We start from the raw sequence: 23,779 nt of genomic DNA on the forward strand, positions 1-23,779 counted from the left end.
CGTAGCGTCACCTACCCTCGCACCCTCCCCCCCCCTAATTAGTTTTTTGAATAGAGGGGAGTATGGTAGGATGAGAGAAGAATTGGCAAATGTGGACTGGGGGAGTGCGTTGGAAGGTAGGTCTGCTGAGGAGCAGTGGAGGATCTTTAAGGAGATCTTTCTTGGTGCTCAGCAGAAATTTATTCCGATGGTTAAAAAGGACAGTAGGAGGAGAGGTAATAAGCCGTGGATAACGAAGGAGGTGAAGGAAAGTGTTAAATTAAAAGCGGAGGAATTTAGAGTAGCTAAGAGCAGTGGGCGAGAAGAGGATTGGGAAAGGTTTAAATGTCAACAAAGATTGACAAAGAAGTTGATAAAGGAGGGTAGGAGAAGCTATGAGGCTGGGCTAGCACTTAATATAAAAAAGGATAGCAAGAGTTTTTATAAATATATAAAAACGAAGAGGCTGGCTAGGGTGAACGTTGGTCCTTTAGAGGATGAGAAAGGGGAGCTAGTGGTAGGGGATGGGGATATGGCTAAGGTCTTGAATAACTTTTTTGTTTCTGTCTTCACGGAGGAGGACGTGAATAATTTGCCGGGTGTTAGAGATGGAAAGGTGGTAGGAATGGAGGGTCTTAATGACATTACTGTTACTAGAGAGGTGGTGCTCGACAGACTGGAGGGGCTGATTGTGGACAAGTCCCCAGGACCGGATGGAATGCATCCAAGGGTTCTGAAAGAAATGGCGGAGGTTATAGTGGATGCCTTGGTGGTTATTTTCCAGACGTCGCTGGATTCCGGGGAAGTGCCGGAAGATTGGAAAACGGCTAATGTTACGCCGTTGTTTAAGAAGGGTGCCAGGCAAAAGGCGGGGAATTATAGGCCGGTTAGTTTAACGTCTGTGGTAGGTAAAATGTTAGAATCCGTCATTAAGGAGGAAATTGCGAGGCATCTTGAAGGGAATTGCTTGATAGGGCGGACGCAACACGGTTTCATTAAAGGGAAGTCGTGTCTGACAAATTTACTGGAGTTCTATGAGGATGTGTCTAGGGCAGTGGATAGAGGAGAGCCGGCGGATGTGGTCTTTCTGGATTTTCAGAAGGCGTTTGACAAGGTACCTCACAAGAGGTTATTGCAGAAGATCAGGGGACATGGAGTTGGGGGTAGGGTGTTAGCGTGGATAGAGGATTGGTTGTCAAATAGGAGGCAGAGAGTGGGGGTCAATGGGTGCTATTCGGATTGGCGGTTGGTGACTAGTGGGGTGCCCCAGGGGTCGGTGCTGGGGCCTCAGCTATTTACCATTTATATAGATGATCTGGAGGAGGGAACCGAGTGCAGGGTGTCGAAATTTGCTGATGACACCAAGATTGGGGGAAAGGCAAATTGTGCGGAGGGTGTGGAGAGTCTGCAGAAGGATCTAGATAGGCTGGGCGAATGGGCCAGGAAATGGCAAATGGAATTTAATGTTGGCAAGTGTGAGGTGGTCCACTTTGGTAGGAAGAATGGTAGGAAGGACTATTACTTATGGGGCGAAAAACTGCAGCAGGCGACGGTGCAGAGGGACCTCGGGGTCCTTGTGCATGAGTCGCAAAAACCCAGCTTGCAGGTGCAGCAGGTGGTCAGGAAGGCAAATGGGATGCTGGCCTTCATAGCGAGGGGGATTGAATATAAAAGTAGGGAGGTCTTGCTGCAGCTGTATAGGGCATTGGTGAGGCCGCAGCTGGAGTACTGTGTGCAGTTTTGGGCGCCGCACCTGCGCAAGGATATTTTGGCCCTGGAGGGAGTGCAGAGGAGGTTTACTAGGCTGATACCGGAGTTGAGGGGATTGAGCTATGAGGAGAGGCTGAATAAACTAGGCTTGTACTCGTTAGAGTTTAGAAGAATGAGGGGAGATCTCATTGAGACGTATAAGATGATGAATGGGATGGATAGGATAGAGGTGGAGAGACTCTTCCCGCTCAAAAAAGACAGTAGGACTAGGGGGCACAGCCTCAAGATAAAGGGGAGGTGGTTTAGAACGGAGTTGAGGAGGAACTTCTTCACTCAAAGGGTGGTGAATCTCTGGAATTCTCTGCCCGTTGAAGTGGTGGAGGCTGCCTCGCTAAATATTTTTAAGAAGCGGGTTGATGGGTTCTTGATAAGAGAGGGGATTAAGGGTTATGGGGAGAGGGCGGGAAAGTGGAACTGAGCCACAACAGATCAGCCATGATCTTATTGAATGGCGGGGCAGGCTCGAAGGGCTAGATGGCCTACTCCTGCTCCTATTTCTTATGTTCTTATGTTCTTAAGTGTGATCTGCCATGTATCCATCCATTCCACCAGCCTGTTTCTGTCCATAACTGTCCTCCCCAAGCTCACAATGTTTCTGAGTTTAGTGACACCCAAAAATTTTGAAATTATGCTCTATACACTCAAGGCCAGGTCGTTAATAATAGATTAAGTAAAGCAGTGCTCTTAGCACTGACCGAGACTGCAAGAAACTGCAAAATTTTGTGAACATTGCCCAGTGCATCACACAAACTAACCTTCCATCCATTGACTCTGTCTGCACTTCCCGTTGCCTTGGAAAAGCAGTCAGCATTATCAAGGGCCCTACGCACACCAGACATTCTCTCTTCCACCTTCTTCCATGGGAAAAAGATACAAAAGTCTGAGATCACGTACCAACTGACTCAAGAACAGCTTCTTGAGCAGCATGGTGGCATAGTCGTTAGCACTGCTGCGTCTCAGCACCAGGGACCTGGGTTCGATTCCCAACTTGGATCACTGTGTGGAGTTTGCACATTCTCCCCTGTCTGCATGGGTTTCCTCCGGGTGCTCCAGTTTCCTTCCACAGTCCAAAGATGTGCAGATTAGGTGAATTAGCCATGCCAAGTTCTCCCTCGGTGTACCTGAACAGATGCTGGAGTGTGGCGACTAGGGGATTTTCACAGTAACTTCATTTGCAGTGTTGATGTAAGACTATTTGTACTAATAAATTAACTATTTTTCTTCCCTGCTGCCATCAGACTTTTGACTGGAGCTACCATGTATTATGTTGATCTTTCTCGACACCCTACATCTTTCCTACAGTCCATGCTCTCATGAACACAAACTGCAAGAACTTTGTAACAAATGCAAGGGACAGACCCCTTGAGTTTTACTTCTGGATCCCCATACCTGCCTCACTCACAGTCACACAGACTCAATCTGAAGTGCTAAATCATGACATGGAACTAAGACATGACTTGCCTCTTGTCCAGGTAACTTTCTATCTTCATGATGCATTGCAGTTTGGACTCCAGTTCATCATTTCTGAGCTGAAGTTGCGATTGTGGACCATGCTGGTGTTTACTAGCTCCCACATAATCCACATGTAATTTAACACATTACCCACCCTGCTATATCAATTACATTTTCTTAAGTCAATTAGTTCTAAATCTGAAACCTATCATTCAACGATTAGTTGTAGTTATATTAAATAGTTAAACTATAAATTTAATAAAGTACTTATATCTCTCCAGTACTAGCTTAACACTGCCCCAGTTTAGAGAAAATAAAAAAAACCTCAAAACTCACCAACCAATTGTCTACCAGCTTCCTTAATTAATACTTCAAGGCTTCAGCTTTCAGGTCTTGCCGTGTCCTGTTTCCTCTCTCAGATCATTCCTTGATTGTAAAAGACAAGTTTGAAAGCTCTTCCCTCCCTACACAAAATTTTGTCAATCACCAATTTCCTGAGTTCAGTACTTTGTCAAAGCTGTACTGTCAAGTAGGGAGGTATTAGTTACAGAGATTTGGTGAGTTACTGCAGTGCATCTCGGAGATGACCCACACAGATGCCACTGTGCTGGAGGGAGTAAATGTTTAAAGTGCTAGATGGGGGTGTCAATTGAGTGGGCTACTTTAGAGAAACATAGGAAAAAAGAGTAAGTGTAGGCCATTTAGCCCTTCAAGCCTGCTCTGCCATTCATTATGATCATTGGTGAACATCCAACTCAGTAATCTGTTCCTGCCTTCCCCAAATAAGTTTGGATTTCTTTATCCTGAATGATGTTGAGTTTCTGGAATGTTGTTGGAACTGCACTCATCCAGGCAAGTGGAAAGTACTCCATCACACCCCTGATTTGCGAATGATGGATACGGCAGTCAGGAGTAAAGTTCCCTTCAAGCTGCACGGCCATACACCAGTCTATCAAGTGCTGCTCACTAGATTATTAACACTGTTCAAATGGCATGTGGAGAAAATAGTGCTGCTCCGCCAACTGATTCTTCATGAAGCTGTGCTGGCTTGGTACCTGACCACTCCCCCACAACACCCCACAACACCCTCCACCCCCCACCCCCCCACCCAGTAAGGGTGTTGGGGTATGTGGAGAGGGTTGGGGTATTTGGGGGGTGGTGGAAGGGTGAGAGGGTATTTGGGGCTGGGGGCATATTGGTAGGGTGTTGGGGTTTGGCAATTGAGAATTCAAAGAGAGTTTGGATATCGGGATGGTGAAGTCGGGGTGAGGTGTGTATGAGTGGGAGGTGTGGTGGGTTTTTGGGGTGGAGTGGGGATAAAGTGCATGTGGGTGGGAGGGGTGTAAGGGTTTTGGGGGTGGATGGAGGTAACGTGTGTGGGTGGGAGGGGTGGTAAGGTTTTGGGGGTGGGGTGGGGGTGAGGTGTGTATTGGTGAGAGGGGTGGTGGAGGTTTGGGGGCGTGGGGGAGTTTTGGGTGAGGATGTATTGGGGTGGTGTTGGAGTTTTGGGGTGAGGGAGAGTTTTGGGTGAGAATGTATTGGCGTGGGGTTGGAATTTTGAGGGGTGGGGGAGTTTGTGGTTTTCGTGGTTGAGGCTTCAACGTGTCATTGGGTATTTTGGTGAGGGAGTATTTGGGGGTGAGAAGGTTTTTCAGTTTTGGGAGGGATTTTGGGGATGAGGGGGTTTTGGAGTTGAGGGGGCATTTAGGGTGAGGGAGGTATCTGTGGGTGAGTGGGTATTTGTGGGTTAGGAGATTTTTGGGGGTGAAGGGATATTTGGGATGAGGGGGTTTTTGGGGGTATTTGGGAGTGAGAGGCTATTTGGGGATGAGGGGAATTTTGGGTTGAGGGGGTTTTGGAGGTGAGAGGGGAATTTTGGATTGAGGGGGTTTTGGAAGTGAGAGAAGTAATTGGAGGTGAAGAGGAATTTTGGGGATAGGGATAATTTGGAAGATGAGGGGCTATTTGGGGGTGAGTGTGGGGCTATTTGGAGATAAGTGGGGTAGTTGGGGGTGAGGAGGCATTTGGGGGTGAGGGGGTATTTGGGAGTGAGGATGTATTGGGATGAGGGGGTATTTGGGAATGGGTGTGTTTGGGAGCGTGAGGGGTATTTGGGGTGAAGGGGTATTTGAGTATGGGAGCATTTGGAGGTGAGGGATATTTGGAGGTGAGGAGGGTATTTGAGGGTAAGAAAGGTATTTTGGGGTAAGGGGTTATTTGGGGGTGAGGGGTTATTTGGGGGTGAGGGGTTATTTGGGGGTGGAGGTATTTGGGGAAGATGGTATTTGAGGGTTGGGGGACATTTTGGGGGAGGGGATTTTTGGGAGTGAGGTGGTTATTTTGGGGTGAGGTGGGTATTCAGGGCTGATGGAGGTATTTGGGGGTGAGGGGGCTATTTGATGGTTGGGGACATTTAGGGGTGAGACTGGTATTTGGGGGGTGAGGAGGGTATTTGCAGGTGAGGGGTTATTTGTGGGTGAGGGGGATATTTGGGGGTGAGGGGATATATGGAGTTGAGGGGATATTTTGGGGCTGAGGATGTTTGGGAGGATGAGGGGGTAATAGGGGAAGAGGGGTTATTTGGGGGTGGGGCTATTTGGGGGTAATGGGTGGTATTTGGGGTGAGGAAGCATTTGAGGGTGAGGGTGTATTGGGGTAAGGGGGTATTTGGGGGGTGGGTGTATTTGGAGATGGGGGTATTTGGGGGTGAGGGGATATTTGGGAGTGGAGGGGGTATTTGGGAGAGAGGGTATTGGAGTGACGGGGGTTTTTGGAGCTGGGGGGTATTTGGGGGTGAGGAGGATATTTGAGGGTAAGGAAGGTATTTTGGGGTAAGGAGGGTATTTGGGGAGTGAGGGTGTATTTTGGGGGTGAGGGTGTATTTGGGTGTAAGGGGGTATTTGGGGTGGGGTATTTGGGGATGACAGTATTTGAGGGTGAGAGGTATTTGGGGGTGAGGGGTATTTGGAGGTGAGGGGGGTTTTCGGGTGAGGTGGGTATTTGGGGCTGTGGGGTATTTGGGAGCAAGGGGGCTATTTAATGGTTGGGGCTATTTAGGGGTGAGGGGGTATTTGGGAGTGACAGGGTAATTGGAGGTGAGGGAATATTTGGGGGTGCGGGAGTGTTTGGGGGGATGAGGGGTATTTGGGGTCGGGATATTTTGGGGGCTGGGGAGTACTTGGGGTGATAGGTTTATCTGGGGATGAGAGGGTTTTGGGGGATGAGGGGTTATTTGGGGGTGAAGGGCTTTGGGGGATGAGGGGGATTTGGAGGTTTAAGGGGTATTTGGGGGCTAGGGGTTATTTGGGGGAGTATTTGGGGGTGAGGGGGGTATTGGATGTGGGGTTTAATGTGTGTTTTTCTGGTTGGCAATCAGTGACTAGTGGTGGGCCTCAGGGATCAGTGTTGGAGCAGTAATTGTTTACGATTTATATAGAAGATTTGGAGTTGGGGACCAGGTGTAGTGTGTCAAAATTCACAGATGACACTAAGATGGATGGCAGAGCAAAATGTGCAGAGAATGCTGAAAGTCTGCAAAGGGATAAGGACAGTCTAAGTGAGTGGGCGGGGGTTTGGCAGATGGAGTACAATATTGGTAAATGTGAGGTCATCCACTTTGGTAGGAATAACAGCAATGTGGTCTATTATTTTAAGTGGTAAAAAATTGCAGCATGCTGCTGTGCTGAGGGACCTGGGTGTCCTTGTGCAGGAATCTCAAGGAGTTGGTTTGTAGGTGCAGCAGGTAATTAAGAAGGCAAATGGAATTTTGTCCTTCATTGCTAGAGGGATGGAGCTTAAAAAACAGCCAGGTTATGTTGCAGCTGTATAAGGTGCTGGTGAGGCCACACCTGGAGTACTGTGTACAATTTTGGTCTCCTTATTTGAGAAAGGATATACTGGCACTAGAGGGGGTGCAGAGGTTGATTCTGGAGTTGAGAGGGTTGGCTTATGAGGAGAGACTGGGGCTATACTCATTGGAATTCAAAAGAATGAGGGGAGATCTTATGGAATTGTATAGGATTATGAAGGGAATAGATTAGATGAAACTAGGGGGCACAGCCTCAAAATAAAGGGAAGCAGATTTAGGACTGAGTTGAGGAGGAACTTTTTCACACAAAGAGTTGAGAATCTGTGGAATTCCCTGCCCAGTGAAGAAGTTGAGGCTACCTCATTGAATGTTTATAAAGGCAAGGATAAATTTTTGAACAGTAAAGGAATTAAGGATTATGGTAAGTGGAGCTGAGTCCACAAAAAGATCAGCCATTGAATGGCGGAGCAGGCTTGAGGAGCCAAATGGCCTACTCCTAGCGTTTATGTATTTGGGGGTGAGGGGAGTATTTGGAGGTGGGCAGGCATTTGGGGGTATTTTGGAGTGAGGGGAGTTTTTGGAGGTGGGGTATTTTGGGGGTGAGGACAGTATTTGGGGGTAAGGAAGGGATTTTGGGGTGAGGGGGTAGTTGGAGGGTAAGGGGGTATTTGGGGGAAAGGGCGGTGTTTGGGAGTGAGGGGGCTTGGGTGAGGTGGGTATTCAGGGATGGGGATATTTGGGGGTGAAGAGGGTTTTTGGAGGTGAGGGAATATTTGTGGGTTGACGGGGTATTTGAGGCAGAGGGTATTTGGGGATTTGGGGGTATCTGGGGGGTTGGAGGTATTTGGGGGGTTTAGGGGTATTTGGGGATTTAGGAGGTATTTGGGAGGTCGGGGGGTTAAGGGGTATCTGGGAGGCTAGGGAGTTTTGGGGGGTTAGGGGGTATCTGGGAGGTTGGGGGGTTTGGGGGTATTTGGGGGTTTAGGGGGTATTTGGGAGGTTGGGGGGTTAGGGGGTATCTGGGAGGTTGGGGGGGTTAGGGGGTATTTGGGGGGTTTAGGGGCTATTTGGGAGGTTGGGGGCATTTGGGGGTGTTTAGGGGGTATTTTGGAGGTTGGTGGTATCTGGGGAGTTTAGGGGGTATTTGGGGGTATATGGGGGATTTAGGGGGTATTTGGGAGATTGGGGGGCATCTGGGGGGGTATTTGGGAGGTTGGGGGGGTTATTAGGGGGTATCTGGGGAGTTTAGGGGGTATCTGGGGGGGGTTTAGGGGGTATCTGGGGGTTGGGGTATTTGGGGGTATCTGGGGAGACTGGGGGGTATCTGGGGGAGATTGGGGGTATTTGGGAGGTTGGGGGGTATCTGGGGAATTTAGGGGGTATCGGGGGTTGGAGTATTTGGGGGTATCTGGGGGGTATTTGGGGGTATCTGGGGGGTATTTGGGGGTATCTGGGGAGTTTAGGAGTATCTGGGGGGTATTTGGGGGTATCTGGGGGGTTAGGGGGTATCTGGGGGGGTTAGGGGGTATCTGGGGGGTTTAGGGGGTATTTGGGGGTATCTGGGGGGGTTAGGGGGTATCTGGGGGTATCAGGAGTTTAGGGGGTATTTGGGGGTATCTGGGGAGTTTAGGGGGTATTTGGGGGTATCTGGGGGTATTTGGGGAGTTTAGGGGGTATTTGGGGGTATCGGGGGGTATTTGGGGGTATCTGGGGAGTTTAGGGGGTATTTGGGGGTATCTGGGGAGTTTAGGGGGTGTTGGGGGTATCTGGGGAGTTTAGGGGGTGTTTGGGGGGGTTAGGGGGTATCTGGGGAGTTTAGGGGGTATTTGGGGGTATCTGGGGAGTTTAGGGGGTATTTGGGGGTATCTGGGGTTTAGGGGGTATCTGGGGAGTTTAGGGGGTATTTGAGGGTATCTGGGGTTTAGGGGGTATCTGGGGGGTTAGGGGGTATCTGGGGAGTTTAGGGGGTATTTGGGGGTATCTGGGGGGGTTGGGGGTATCTGGGGAGTTTAGGGGGTATTTGAGGGTATCTGGGGGGTTAGGGGGTATCTGGGGAGTTTAGGGGGTATTTGGGGGTATCTGGGGGGGGTTAGGGGGTATCTGGGGAGTCTAGGGGGTATTTGGGGGTATCTGGGGGGGTTGGGGGTATCTGGGGAGTTTAGGGGGTATTTGGGGGTATCTGGGGGGGTTAGGGGGTATCTGGGGAGTTTAGGGGGTATTTGGGGGTATCTGGGGGGAGGGGGTATCTGGGGAGTTTAGGGGATATTTGGGGGTATCTGGGGGGGTTAGGGGGTATTTGGGGGTATCTGTGGGGGGTTGGGGGTATTTGGGGGTATCTGGGGGGGATAGGGGGTATTTGGGGGGGTTGGGGGTATTTGGGGGTATCTGGGGGGGTTAGGGGGTATCTGGGGGTGTGGGGGTATTTGGGGGTATCTGGGGGGGTTGGGGGTATTTGGGGGTATCTGGGTGGGGGTTAGGGGGTATTTGGGGGTATCTGGGGGGTTGGGGGTATTTGGGGGTATCTGGGGGGGTTGGGGGTATTTTGGGGTATCTGGGGGGTTAGGGGGTATTTGGGGGGGTTGGGGGGGTTGGGGGTATTTGGGGGTATCTGGGGGGGTTAGGGGGTATCTGGGGGGGTTAGGGGGTATTTGGGGGCATCTGGGGGGGGTTAGGGGGTATCTGGGGGGTTAGGGGGTATTTGGGGGTATCTGGGGGGTTAGGGGGTATTTGGGGGGGGTTGGGGGTATTTGGGGGTATCTGGGGGGTTAGGGGGTATTTGGGGGGGTTGGGGGTATTTGGGGGTATCTGGGGGGGTTAGGGGGTATCTGGGGGGGTTGGGGGGGTTAGGGGGTATTTGGGGGGGGTTAGGGGGTATCTGGGGGTATCTGGGGGGGTTGGGGTATCTGGGGGGGTTGGGGGGTATTTGGGGGTATCTGGGGGGGTTGGGGGTATTTGGGGGTATCTGGGGGGGGGTTAGGGGGTATTTGGGGGGGTTGGGGGTATTTGGGGGTATCTGGGGGGGTTGGGGGTATCTGGGGGTATCTGGGGGGGTTAGGGGGTATTTGGGGGTATCTGGGGGGGTTAGGGGGTATTTGGGGGGGTTGGGGGTATTTGGGGGTATCTGGGGGGGGGTTGGGGGTATCTGGGGGGGTTGGGGGTATTTGGGGGTATCTGAGGGGGTTAGGGGGTATCTGGGGGGTATTTGGGGGTATCTGGGGGGGGTGTTGGGGGTATCTGGGGGTATCTGGGGGGGTATTTGGGGGTATCTGGGGGTATCTGGGGGGATTAGGGGGCATTTGGGGGTATCTGGGGGGGTTAGGGGGTATTTGGGGGTATCTGGGGGGGTTAGAGGGTATCTGGGGGGGTTGGGGGTATCTGGGGGGGGTTAGGGGGTATTTGGGGGTATCTGGGGGGGTTAGGGGGTATCTGGGGGGGTATTTGGGGGTATCTGGGGGGGTTAGGGCGTATTTGGGGGTATCTGGGGGGGGTTAGGGGGTATCTGGGGGGGGTTAGGGGGTATCTGGGGGGGTATTTGGGGGTATCTGGGGGGGGTTAGGGGTATCTGGGGGGGTATTTGGGGGTATGTGGGGGGGTTAGGGGGTATCTGGGGGGTTAGGGGGTATTTGGGGGTATCTGGGGGGGTTAGGGGGTATCTGGGGGGGTTAGGGGGTATCTGGGGGGGGTTGGGGGTATCTGGGGGGGGTTAGGGGGTATCTGGGGAGGGGTTAGGGGGTATCTGGGGGGTTAGGGGGTATCTGGGGGGGGTTAGGGGGTATCTGGGGGGGTTAGGGGGTATCTGGGGGGGTTAGGGGGTATCTGGGGGGGTATTTGGGGGGGTTAGGGGGTATCTGGGGGGGTATTTGGGGGTATCTGGGGGGGGGTTAGGGGGTATCTGGGGGGGGTATTTGGGGGTATCTGGGGGGGTATTTGGGGGTATCTGGGGGGGTATTTGGGGGTATCTGGGGGGGGTTGGGGGTATCTGGGGGGGTATTTGGGGGTATCTGGGGGGGTATTTGGGGGTATCTGGGGGGGGTTAGGGGGTATCTGGGGGGGTATTTGGGGGTATCTGGGGGGGTATTTGGGGGTATCTGGGGGGGTATTTGGGGGTATCTGGGGGGGTATTTGGGGGTATCTGGGGGGGGTTGGGGGTATCTGGGGGGGGGTTAGGGGGTATCTGGGGGGGTATTTGGGGGTATCTGGGGGGGTATTTGGGGGTATCTGGGGGGGGTATTTGGGGGTATCTGGGGGGGGTTAGGGGGTATCTGGGGGGGGTATTTGGGGGTATCTGGGGGGGGTTAGGGGGTATCTGGGGGGGGTTGGGGGTATCTGGGGGGGGTTAGGGGGTATCTGGGGGGGTATTTGGGGGTATCTGGGGGGGTTAGGGGGTATCTGGGGGGGGTTGGGGGTATCTGGGGGGGGTTAGGGGGTATCTGGGGGGGTATTTGGGGGTATCTGGGGGGGTATTTGGGGGTATCTGGGGGGGGTTAGGGGGTATCTGGGGGGGTATTTGGGGGTATCTGGGGGGGGTTAGGGGGTATCTGGGGGGTATTTGGGGGTATTTGGGGGGGTTGGGGGTATTTGGGGGTATCTGGGGGGGTTAGGGGGTATCTGGGGGGGGTATTTGGGGGTATCTGGGGGGGGTTAGGGGGTATCTGGGGGGGTATTTGGGGGTATTTGGGGGGGGTTGGGGGTATCTGGGGGGGTATTTGGGGGTATCTGGGGGGGGTTAGGGGGTATCTGGGGGGGTTAGGGGGTATCTGGGGGGTATTTGGGGGTATCTGGGGGGGGTTGGGGGTATCTGGGGGGGGTATTTGGGGGTATCTGGGGGGGGGTTAGGGGGTATCTGGGGGGGGGTTAGGGGGTATCTGGGGGGGTATTTGGGGGTATTTGGGGGGGGTTGGGGGTATCTGGGGGGGGTATTTGGGGGTATCTGGGGGGGGTTAGGGGGTATCTGGGGGGGTATTTGGGGGTATCTGGGGGGGGTTGGGGGTATCTGGGGGGGTATTTGGGGGTATCTGGGGGGGGTTAGGGGGTATCTGGGGGGGTATTTGGGGGTATCTGGGGGGGGGTTGGGGGTATCTGGGGGGGGTATTTGGGGGTATCTGGGGGGGGGTTAGGGGGTATCTGGGGGGGGGTTAGGGGGTATCTGGGGGGGTATTTGGGGGTATTTGGGGGGGGTTGGGGGTATCTGGGGGGGTATTTGGGGGTATCTGGGGGGGGGTTAGGGGGTATCTGGGGGGGTATTTGGGGGTATCTGGGGGGGGGTTAGGGGGTATCTGGGGGGGGGTTGGGGGTATCTGGGGGGGGTTAGGGGGTATCTGGGGGGGTATTTGGGGGTATCTGGGGGGGTATTTGGGGGTATCTGGGGGGGGTATTTGGGGGTATCTGGGGGGGGTTAGGGGGTATCTGGGGGGGGTTAGGGGGTATCTGGGGGGGGGTTGGGGGTATCTGGGGGGGGTTAGGGGGTATCTGGGATACTGACCGTTGAAGATTTTTCGGTTTTCCCGCTCACCCTTTCACCTTTGTGGGAGCCAATGGGAAGCGGACATTTGGCACTGACGCCGCAGCCAACCACCGGGCGGCAGTGACGTCACCCCGGTGCTGCGCGCGCAGGCGGCCGGCCGGAAGCAGCAGAGCGCGCAGGCGCGGGCCGGGGGCATCAGAATGCTGGAGACCCTGGGCAGGATCATCAAAATCCAGCTGCCCGCCTACCTGAAGCGGATCCCCATCCCCGACACTCTGAGCGGCTTCGCCCGCCTCACAGGTCAGCAGCGCCGAGCCCGGGGCCCGGAGATTGTGGAGCTGGGCGACAGGCCCGGGGTGAGGGAGGCTGTGCTCAGGCCGTTCCCCACCCCCCCCCCGCGGCGAGTGCAGCCTGAATTCAGTAAAACATACCTGGAATTAACAACCTGCTGATGGCCATAAAACCACCGCCGACTGTCGGTAAAACCCCCAGGGAAGGAAATCTGCCGTCCTTACCTGGTCTGGCCTACATGTGACTCTAGAGCCTCAGCAATGTGGTTGATTCTCAACTGTCCTCAGGGATGGATAGTAAGTGCTGGCTAGCCAGCAGTGTGTCCCATGAATGAATAAAAAGTAGTTCACAGCCAGTGAAGCTGTGATGGCTGTTAGAATTTAAGAACATGGGGGACCTGTGCACAGAGGAGGAATTTCTGGAGTGAATATGGGATGGTTGTCTGGAAAAATACATTGAGGAACCAATAAGGGGACAGATCATCTTAGACTGTGTTGTGCAATGAGAAGGGATTAGTTGCCAATTGAGTTGTGAGAGAACCTTTGGAGATGTATTATCTGATTCTTTGTCAAGGTAGATAGTGATGTAGTTGATTCTGAGACCAGGGTCCTGCATTTCCATAAAGGTAACTATGATAATATGAGGTGTGAATTGGCCATGAACAGTGGACAGACAATGGCAGGCATTTAAGGAATGAATAGGTGAACTTCAAAAATTGTTTATTCCTATTTGGCGCAAGAGTGAAAAGGGAACTGTGGCCAAGCCATGGTTTACAAAAGGAAATTAGAAACAGTATTAGACTCAAAAAGCATAAAAATTAGCAAGAAAAGCAATAGACCTGAGAATTGGAAGGGTGACCTTGCTATCAAGGGAGTGAAGCAAAGGTTTACTAGGCTGATACCTGGGATGGCAGGTCTGTCTTATGAGAAGAGACCAAGTTGGTTAGGATTATATTCATTGGAGTTTAGAAGAGTACAAAGGGATCTCATAGAAACTTATAAAATTCTAACAAGAATCAGTACCTGTCCTCTGGCTTGAACAGTCTTTTAAAATGACTATTCATGTCTAAACTGATGTTCACAATGAACCACAAAACAGCATGTGTTGAAAGAGAGCGTACAAATTCACTGGGCCAAATGACCTCTCTCAAGACATGCTTTTTATAACTGGAGCCTGTGCAATAAACTTATTATGTTGAAACAAATGTGGTATGGAGGAAATACAGAACATCAGCAGTGCTGTTTGTGAATGTGTTGTAGTTTTCTGTCATGTACTATTTTTGCAAACTAAAATCGTGTGAGGGAGGAAATAAATTGTTCTGTGTTGATGGCATATGGAATGTCTTTTTAAATTGAAAACACAACTTTTTGAGTATTTTACTTTTAAGTGTCTGGTTATAGTTTCTATCTGTTATAGTCATTATGTATGGCTATTACACTGGCTGGATAATACAGTTTGAAGATCTATTTTCAATGAGATGTTTGTCTTATTACTTTGAATGTTTGGCAAAAACTAATTTATTCTTCCTTGAACCAAGTGTACTAAGTTTCATTGAAATCCTTTCATTAGTTTTTGAGATATATTGGCTCAAATCTTCTAAGGAATGGCAATCACTTAGTTGCTACTTCTCTCCTACTTTCCTGCTCCACATTTCTGGCTGGGTTTTTCAATCCCTGATTCTTCCTCAATGGAGTTGCTTGCTGTAACACTGGATGATGTGGGGAAGACGAGCCACAGCACTGGCTGTTGTATTTTGGTAAATGTGGAAAAGTCTCAAAGCTGTTTGAGTGAATGTGTAGGTCAGGTAGGTGGGTGAGGGCTATTTGTAGGGTGGCAGGTGGGTGGGCCAGGAGTGGATGTGGGGAGTCAGTGGTGGGATGTTGAGAGATTTGGTAGAGGTGTCAGTTAAACCAAGATCTTTCTGGGTGATTTTCAGGTAAGCACTCTGAATTGTTCAAAGTTCCTGACTCTAACTCTGAGTTGAGATAAGGACTTGGAACAGGGGAATTCTCATCAAAATTCCAAACTGACAAGGAATTCCAACAGTCAGTGTTGGGACTTTTGAGGGTTGATGCATCTTGTGGGGTACATTCAGTCCCTGACCAATCCAGAGACTGGAAGGTCTGAGCCATTGTATACAGAATTAGAGGGGTGTGAACAGTAGCACTGCCCACCTTCATTGGCAGAGGGAATAATCAATTTGTTCAGGTGATCTGAGCATGTTTGTTCCCCGCTCCTGTCAATTGTTGTTTATTTTGCAGAATAAATTTACCGATGGCGGGGCAGGCTCGAAGGGCTGGATGGCCTACTCCTGTTCCTATTTCTTATGTTCTTAATTGAATAATCCAAAACTTGACAGGTGATAAATTCCCGTTTGCTTCTGTCTAACAGTGGTGAATTATTAGTTTTTCTAATTAAATATCGTTTTGTTGTCCACAGTTGCAGAATGGCTGCGATTGCTGCCGTTCCTTGGAGTTCTTGCACTGCTTGGGTACCTTGCCATTCGACCTTTCATCCCACGAAAGAAACAGCAAAAAGACAGCTTGATTAATCTAAAAATTCAGAAGGAAAATCCCAAAGTGGTGAATGAAATCAACATTGAAGATCTACAGTTCACCAAGGCAGCGTACTGCAGATGTTGGCGGTCAAAGACGGTATGATATTGGGTGTTTTGTGGGGCAGTTTAGACAGAAACATACTCAAAACTGATTGTGGTCATAAAGCAGACGATCCTCTTAATTTGGATTTTAATTGGCGTTAACGAGCACTGAAAGTGAATCGTTTACAGCGCAGTGCCCTGCCCATGATTGTGAAGAACAGAATGTGATTTAAAAGTTAATATAAACAACAATAAGCTTGACTAATTTTAGTTACTGTGTGTATAACTGTTTCAAGAAGTGAATAATGGCAGCAGGGAGAGAAGAATTAATTTGCCTGCTGTAATAGCTGGCCTCTTTGAGGGGTGTATATTGGGAAGGTCATTTGACCCGCTCACCCAATAGGGAATGAGTGCAGGAATCTCTAGGCAGAGCACAGGCCTTTGCAGCCTGAACCAGAATGACTCCTGGAGCTGGAACTGAGAACATTGTGAAAGGACACCTATAAACCACATGTTAAGTGATCGTTTAGTGTGTGGTGTAAATAATGCAGCTATACAGAGGAAACCGTTGGCTGAGTCTGAGCTGACTTTTATGGTCGCGATGGAAATATGACAGCAATAAAGAACACCAAGAAGGGTGTCCAGGGGTTAAAGTATTGCGATCCACCACTGGGAAATTGAGTAGTAGCAGCACCAGAAGTGAGGAACCAAGTTGAAGCGGTGAGTTGAATGCAGAAGTAGGAAGAATCATTAAATACCAATGATTTAAGTAGAATAGGAGTAACAGAATACTTTTGATTTGGGGGAAGCCCAACCTCAGAAAAGTGCAGATTTAAAGAAGTGGAGTATTTTGGGTGTGGGAGGAAAGGTCATTTGAGGCACAATTAAAAACAAGCAAGGCCTGGCTAGTAGCAGCAGAATAAAATGCAGCCCTAGTGCATAGTTTGGAGGATTATCCAGCAGGAGTGCAAGATGTTGAGTCATTAAACAATGTGGAAGAGGGCAAGGTAGCTTCCATTACAATAGTGTTTAGTAAATGGCTGGCATCTGAAGGTGGAGCTAGATACTGGGGCATCACCTATTGCTGTGAACAAGTTCACTTACCACTAACTCAGACAGAGTTCAACCCCTGAAGTTGATGAGCACTGCACTAGACTAGCTTGGTGAGGTCAAAAAGAAAATAGCAACACCTATAACTCCTGTGAGTTACAGTCTTCTGTAACGGCCGTTAATAATGGTGTCAGGCCAGGGACTGGGTTTAATGGGACATGATAGGTTTCATGAGATCGATTGAGTTGCTGGAGATCTTTAAGATAATAGAAGGGGGCCTTTACAAAGTCACTTGTAAATACCAAGCGGTGTTCCAGGAGGAGCAGAGAAAGCTCAAAGGATTGCAAGCAAAAATCCATGCGGATCTGGAAGCCATTATTTAGGGCAAGACCTCTCTGAGCTCCGCATTCATAGAAAAATAACCGGAAAACTTGGGCATCATCAGATCTGTACAATTTGCAGTTTGCTGATGAAATCACTGTAGTGGCTCAGATCACAAACAATGAGGCGTTGGAGTACAAGCAAGAGAGAGAGAATCTGGTGCAGCAACAATAATCTTTCCCTCAACGTCAGTAAAACAAAGGAGATTGTCATCGAAGTGGAAATGGTCGAGAACTTCAAGTTTTTAGGTGTCCAGATCAACAACCTGTCCTGCTCCCCACCATGCCGACATTATAGTTAAAAAAGCTCACCAATGCCTCTACTTTCTCAGAAGACTAAGGAAACTTGGCATGTCAGCTACAACACTCACCAGCTTTTACCATGGAAACAACCAGAAAAGATGCTATCACAACTTGGTATGTCTCCTGCTCTGACCAAAACCGTAAGTGACTACAAAGGGTCGTGAATGAAGCCCAGTCCATCACGCAAACCAGTGTCCCATCCATTGTCTACACTTTGCACTGTCTCAGAAAAGCAGCCAGCTAATCAAGGACCCCATGCATCCTGGACATTCTCTCTCCCACCTTTTCCCATTGGGGAAAAAGATACAAAAGTCTGAGGTCCCAACTCAAGAACAGCTTCTTCCCTGCTGCCATCAGACTTGTATTTAAGTTGATTTTTCTCTACACCCTAGCTATGATTGTAACAATACATTCTGCACTCTCCCTTCCTTCTCCCTTACTGTACTCTATGAATGGTGTGCTTTGTCTTGTCTGTAAAGACAAGAAACAATACTTTCTACTGTACACCAATACATGTTACAACAAATCAAATCAAAAGCCTATTATGCCAGTAATTAAACAAGACAAGACCAACCTCATTGGTGGTGATTAAAGCTGATGGTGATCCAGGCTGTGAAACTGAATATGTCCCCATCCCCAAAACAGCATCTGGTTGTGAAGTTGGTTGGTGCATCAAGAAGAATGAGAGTAGACACATAAAGGGCTATATCGATATACACGTATCATTTGGAGTTTCATCAGCTTGCACCATCTTTCGTTGAACAGTGGAGGGTTTGTTGCAGGCTTTGCCAGATGTTTTTTTTGTTTGGATGATGTCCACCAAAGAGGAACATTTAAAGAAACTTTTAAGGCTTTTCAAGGAAGTGATCCCACCAGTTGCTTCTGGTAGAATACAGCAATGGGCACTGTTCTTGTTGGCCTACAAATATATATCTTCAAACATCAACGAGGGGCTCTCAACCATAGGTTAGCAAAAAATTGCAGCAAGATCTTGATCAACTGGGGAAGTGGGTCGAGAAATGGCAAATGGAGTTCAATACAGATAAGTGTGAGGTGTTGCATTTTGGAAAGTCAAATCAAGGTAGAACTTTTGTGGTGAATGGTAGGACCTTAGGGATTATCGTGGAACAGAGACCTTGGAGTTCAGGTGCATAGTTCTCCAGAGATGGAGTCATAGGGCAATGAAGAAGGCTTTTGGCATGCTGGCTTTCAGTCAGGGCATTGAGTATAGAAGTTGGCTGATCATGCACTTTCAGTATCCCACCCCCACTTTCTCTCCATACTGCTTGATCCCTTTAGCCACAAGGGCCATGTCCAGCTCCCTCTTGAACATATCTAATAAACTGGCCTCAACAGCTTTCTGTGGTAGAGAATTCCACAGGTTCACAATCTGAATGAAGAAGGTCTTTCTTATCTCAGTCCTGAATGGCTTACCCCTTATTCTTAGTGACCCCTAGTTCTGCATTTCCCCAACATCGGGAACATTCTTCCCACATCCTAGCCTGTCCAGTCCCATCAGGATTTTGTTTGAGGTTCCCTCTCATTCTTCTAAATTCCAGTGAGTACAAGCCCAGTCGATCCAGTCTCTCTTACGTCAGTGCAGCCATTCCGGGAATTGGTCTGATGAACCTTCGCTGGACTCCCTCAGTAACAAGAATGTCCTCCCTCAGACTAGGAGAACAAAACTGACCACAATACTCAAGATGTGGCCTCACCAATGCCCTGTATAACTGCAGCAAGACATCCTTACTCCTATACTGTGGAACCACGACAGATCAGCCATGATCTTATTGAATGGCGGGGCAGGCTCGAAGGGCTAGATGGCCTACTCCTGCTCCTATTTCTTATGTTCTTATACTCAAATCCTCTTGCTATGAAGGCCAGCATGCCATTAGCTTTCACTGCCTGCTGTATCTGCATGCCAACCACCAGCGATTGTTCCACCATCACACCCAGGTCACACTGCCCTTCCCCTTTCGTAAACTGCCACCGTTCAAATAATCTTCCTTTCTGTTTTTGCCACCAAAGTAGATAACTTCACATTTATCCACATTGTATTTGCCCACTGAGCCAGCCTGTCCAAGTTACCCTACAGCCTCTTAGCATCCCCCTCACAGCACACACTGCCACCCAGCTTAGTGTCATCTGCAAATTTGGAGATATTGCATTCAGTCCCTTTGTCCAAATCATTAATGTATACTGTGAATCACTGGTGCCTCAGCACTGATCTGGTCATTGCCTGCCATTTATTCCCACTCTCTACTTCCTGTCTGCCAACCAGTTTTCTGCCCCTGTCAATACATTACCCCCAATACCATGAGCTTTCATTTTACTCACTAATCTTTTGTGTGGGATCTTGTCAAAAGCCTTTTGAAAGTCCAAGTACACAACATCCGCTGGTTCACCATTGTCTGCTTTACTGGTCACATCCTCAAATTCCAGATGATTTGTCAAGCACAATTTCCCTTTAGTGAACCCATGCTGACTTGAACCAAACCTGTCACTGCTTTCCAAATGCTTAATTATTACATCCTTAATAATTGACTCCAGCATTTTCCCCATCACTGATGTCTGGAATTCTTCCAGAGTGTATAGAATGCTGGAAAATGATCACCAATGTAATGACTATTTCTAGGGCCACTTCCTTGAGGACTCTGGGATGCAGAATGTCAGGCCCTGGGGATTGATTGGGTTTTAATCCCAGGAATTTCCCCCAGTATAATTTTCTGACCTTTGGTCCCCAAGTATTTCTGGAAGGTTATTTGTATCCTCCTTAATGAAGGTGGATCCAGAATATTTGTTCAGCTGCTTTGCCACCTCTGCCCATTATGAATTCACCTGATTCTAACATTTGTCTTCACCAGTCTTCTGCTCACATAACTGTAGAATGAGAGAGCTTCAGAGGAAATGAAGGATTATTAACTCAGGAGAGATGAGCTTAGTTGTGGGGATGGTGTTTTCCTTTGGGAAATGAGTGGGCATCCCCCAGATCAGGCAGGGAGTTAATTACTTGAAGAATGGCATCGTGCCCATGCAGGTGTGATGAAGATCAAGATGCTTGTGGGAGGACTGGCATCGATGTTGATATGGAAAGGGTTGCCAAACAATGTGACCAGTGCCAATTCCAGTAAAAGCTGCCAGCTACAGCAGCCCCCTGCCCCTTGGGAATGGCTAGGTCATCCATGGGTAAGAGTTTATGTAAATTACATTGGCTCATTTATGGGTGCAATGTTCTTTTTGTTAGTGGGTGCCTGTTGCAAATGGATTGTGTCATTAGAAATGTAGTCCTTAACTTCATTGTGGAAGGGGTGGGTGCAGTATCTGTCGCTTTAAGGGATGTACATTGGGAGGGTCATATGACCCAATTGTCCAGTGGGGATTGAGCATGAGGATCTCTGGGCCGAGCACAAAGTTTTGCAGCCCTGTGTCTGTAAATAAGCAATTATAGTTTGTTAGACTAACTGGTGGCCACCAATCCTTGCAATTCCTACACCTACTAACTTAAATACTCAATGTTTCCTACAAAGGGAACCAAGCCAGAATCTGAATTGACTGATGCACAAAATTCAGTGCAAGATCACCGATTCATTCTAGGATTGTTTGCAACTTGTTCAAATACAATCACTTCCTACATTGCAGCATCAGAGATGCAGAAACTTAGCATGAGACTTTTTATCAAAGTTACTATGAACAATCCTGTATTCAGAGTGAGCCCTTGCTCACGCTGTCCCCCGGTCGCAATGCTGGCAGATGCAGCAATTCAGCTAAATACCTATATCCTTCACAGTTGCCTATTTTGCAATGAGCTGTCTTGGAGCTGTATTGAATTATGTTGGGTTTTATTATGCCTGAGTGCAGTTCCAGAGAACTTTATATATTGCCAATGGGTAAAGGGCGTTGGACTATGAGGGCGGAAGAGTCAGTTACTAGGGGGCACAGGTTTAAGGTGCGAGGGGCAAAGTTTAAAGGAGATGTACGAGGCAGATTCTTTACACAGAGGATGGTGGGTACCTGGAACTCGTTGCCAAGGGAGGTAGTGGAAGCAGATATGGTGGTGAATTTTAAGGGACATCTTGGCAAGTACAAGAACAGGACGGGAATAGAGGGATATGGTCTCCGGAAGGGTAGGGGGTTTCAGTTAAGTCGGGCAATATGATGGTTGCAGGCTTGGAGGGCTGAAGGGCCTGTTCCTGTGCTGTAATTTTCTTTGTTTTTTGAACGTACTTAATCCAGCCTCTGTGGTAAATAATTCCATAGATTTATTCCCCTCTGCGAGGAAATTCCTCCTCATCTGTCTTGTGGGTGACCCTTACTCTGAGGTTATGCCCTCTGGTGTTAGATAGAAACTTTCATAAGTTGATTGGGGGAATCTGTGGGAAGGCAAACGGATGCCTGGTAAGTGGGAGGCTTTCAAAAGTGTTAGTCAGGGTTCAGGATAAGCACATTCCTCTTAGTGAAGGGCAAGGCTGGCAGAAGTAGGGAGTGACTTGGGATATTAAGGCCCTGGCCAAGAAGAAGAAAGCATATGACATGCAGAGGCAGCTGGGATCAAATAGATCTCTTGAAGAGTGTAAAGGGTGTAGGAGTAGAGTTAAGAGAGAAATCAGGAGGGCAAAAAGAGGACACAAGATTGGATCTTCCTTTGTCTGATCTGCCAAAACAAAGAACTTCTACAACTACATAAAGGCAAAAGAGTAACTAGGGAGAGAATAGTGGCTGTGAAGCATCAACAATGTCATCTATGGGCAGATCCACAAAAGATGGGTGAGATTGTAAATGAATATTTGTAATCAGTATTTACTGTTGAGAGAAGCATGGATGTTAGGGAACTTGGGGAAATAAAAAGCGATGTCTTGAAGTGTGTGCATATTACAGAGGAGGTGGTGCTGGAAATCTTAATGTGCATCAAGGTAGATAAATCCTCGGGACCTGATGAAGTGTATCCCAGGACATTGTGGGAGACTAGGGAGGAAATTGCAGATCCCTTAGCAGAGATATTTGGATCCCTGACTGTCATAGGTGAGGTGCCTGAAGATTGGAAAGTGGCAAATGTTGTGCCTTTGTTAAAGAAGGGTTGCATGGAGAAATGTGAATGAAACGTGCATTATTTTTACAAAGTTCTGCCATCTGATAACTCCTTTTCCAGTCCACTCCAGCCAGCTCTGCCTCATTCCTTTGTAATTACTCTCGAGTGATAAGTGATGTTGTATTTTTCAGTTGTGTGAAGTGTATATGGTCAGGAATCCTTCCTCAGTAACTGTATGGTTTAATGTAATCATAAAACCAGGTTACTTTTGATACTGAACTGAGGAAATAGCATTATGACAGGCTGTACCATGTTTGTGTCATGACAGACAGAACACTGTGGGCTTGTACGATACTCTGGAATGAAAATGTGACTGACCTTGTGTTTTTCTTTTATAGTTCCCTGTTTGTGATGGGTCTCACAACAAACATAATGAATTGACGGGTGATAACGTGGGTCCGTTGATCATTAAGAAGAAAGAAGTATAACATTTTTTATTTCACTCATGGCTAAATGTTCGTGTGATGTAAAGATCATTTGTAAAGTGCAATCATGATCTTTACCATTCCAATCAACGTACCTTTTGAGTCAAATTTGTACAGAAGTTGTAAAGCTTTACTTGTCATTAACAAACGTCTAATGTAATTTGTCAATGTACAGCGATTAGAATTGGGACAGTCTACTTTTTTTCATGATTAAAAAGACTAAAGTGATTCTTTAAAACTGGGATGTGCTTTTATTTTGAGATGCAAGTTACTTTTGAAGACTAATTCTTGTATGTCTTCGCATAAAGGTTGTGTAATAAAACAATGAGCAATGTTTTATTGTTCAAGAAATATAAAGTGCATTTGTCTTGCTGCTGAGTGCAAATAATTTAATTTGCAAAGACGGCGAGCATGATCATTTTTGATCAGAGTCACAGGGACCTCACACCCAGAAATCATGAAGCTGTTTTCTACATTGGGAGAACCTCAGCCTTTGTTGCTGATGTCTTCCTCATCTTATAAAAATAATTACCTTTTTCTGTACTAAAATAAACTGAAACATTTATTATTTTTACTTCATGAGAAATTAGTACTGAACAGCAGGTGTCAATTCATAGAGATTCTGATTTCCTGATTTAATTTATTATCACATTGGGAGACAGTGAAGAGTATTGTTTCTTGGTGTGCTATAGTGACAGAGCATACTGTTCATAGAGTACATTTCTGTGTGGTGAAGGATTCCCCTGCTCCATTTACAGGGTCCATGTCCAAACTGAGGTAAATCTTTGGCATTAAAGGGAACTCATTTCATGGATGCAAAATTCTTGCTAATCTTCAATTACAAGGGAGGAAATGTTAGGTTTTTTTTTAGGGAACATTAAGACAGACAAATCCCTAGGGCCTGATGGCATCTAACCTAGACTGCTCAGGGAGACAGATGAAATTGCTGGGCCCCTAACAGAAATCTTTGTCTATTCATTGCACACAGGTGCTGTCCCTGAGGATTGGAGGATAGCGAACGTGGTCCCTTTATTTAAGAAGAGTAGTGGGGATAACCCGGGTAATTATAGGCCGGTGAGCTTGACGTCTGTGGTAGGGAAATTGTTGGAGAGGATTCTTAGAGATAAGATGTATGCGCATTTAGAATGGAATAATCTCATTAGCGATAGACA

At 48.2% G+C, this 23,779-nt stretch overlaps 1 protein-coding gene across 1 annotated transcript; it reads left to right on the top strand.

Annotated features, from left to right (window-relative positions):
• Positions 1 to 12,608: 12,608 nt before the first annotated feature.
• cisd2 (CDGSH iron sulfur domain 2) lies at positions 12,609 to 22,845 on the top strand. The gene is made up of 3 exons (XM_080196276.1): positions 12,609 to 12,773; positions 15,204 to 15,418; positions 22,521 to 22,845. The coding sequence occupies exons 1-3, from the start codon at positions 12,674 to 12,676 to the stop codon at positions 22,608 to 22,610; spliced, it is 405 nt and encodes a 134-aa protein (XP_080052402.1). The 5' UTR covers positions 12,609 to 12,673; the 3' UTR covers positions 22,611 to 22,845.
• The last annotated feature ends 934 nt before the right edge of the window (positions 22,846 to 23,779 follow it).

Source organism: Carcharhinus amblyrhynchos, chromosome 1, assembly GCF_965287045.1.
Source record: "Carcharhinus amblyrhynchos chromosome 1, sCarAmb.v2.hapA, whole genome shotgun sequence".
In the NCBI taxonomy this organism is placed as follows: Eukaryota; Metazoa; Chordata; class Chondrichthyes; order Carcharhiniformes; family Carcharhinidae; genus Carcharhinus; species Carcharhinus amblyrhynchos.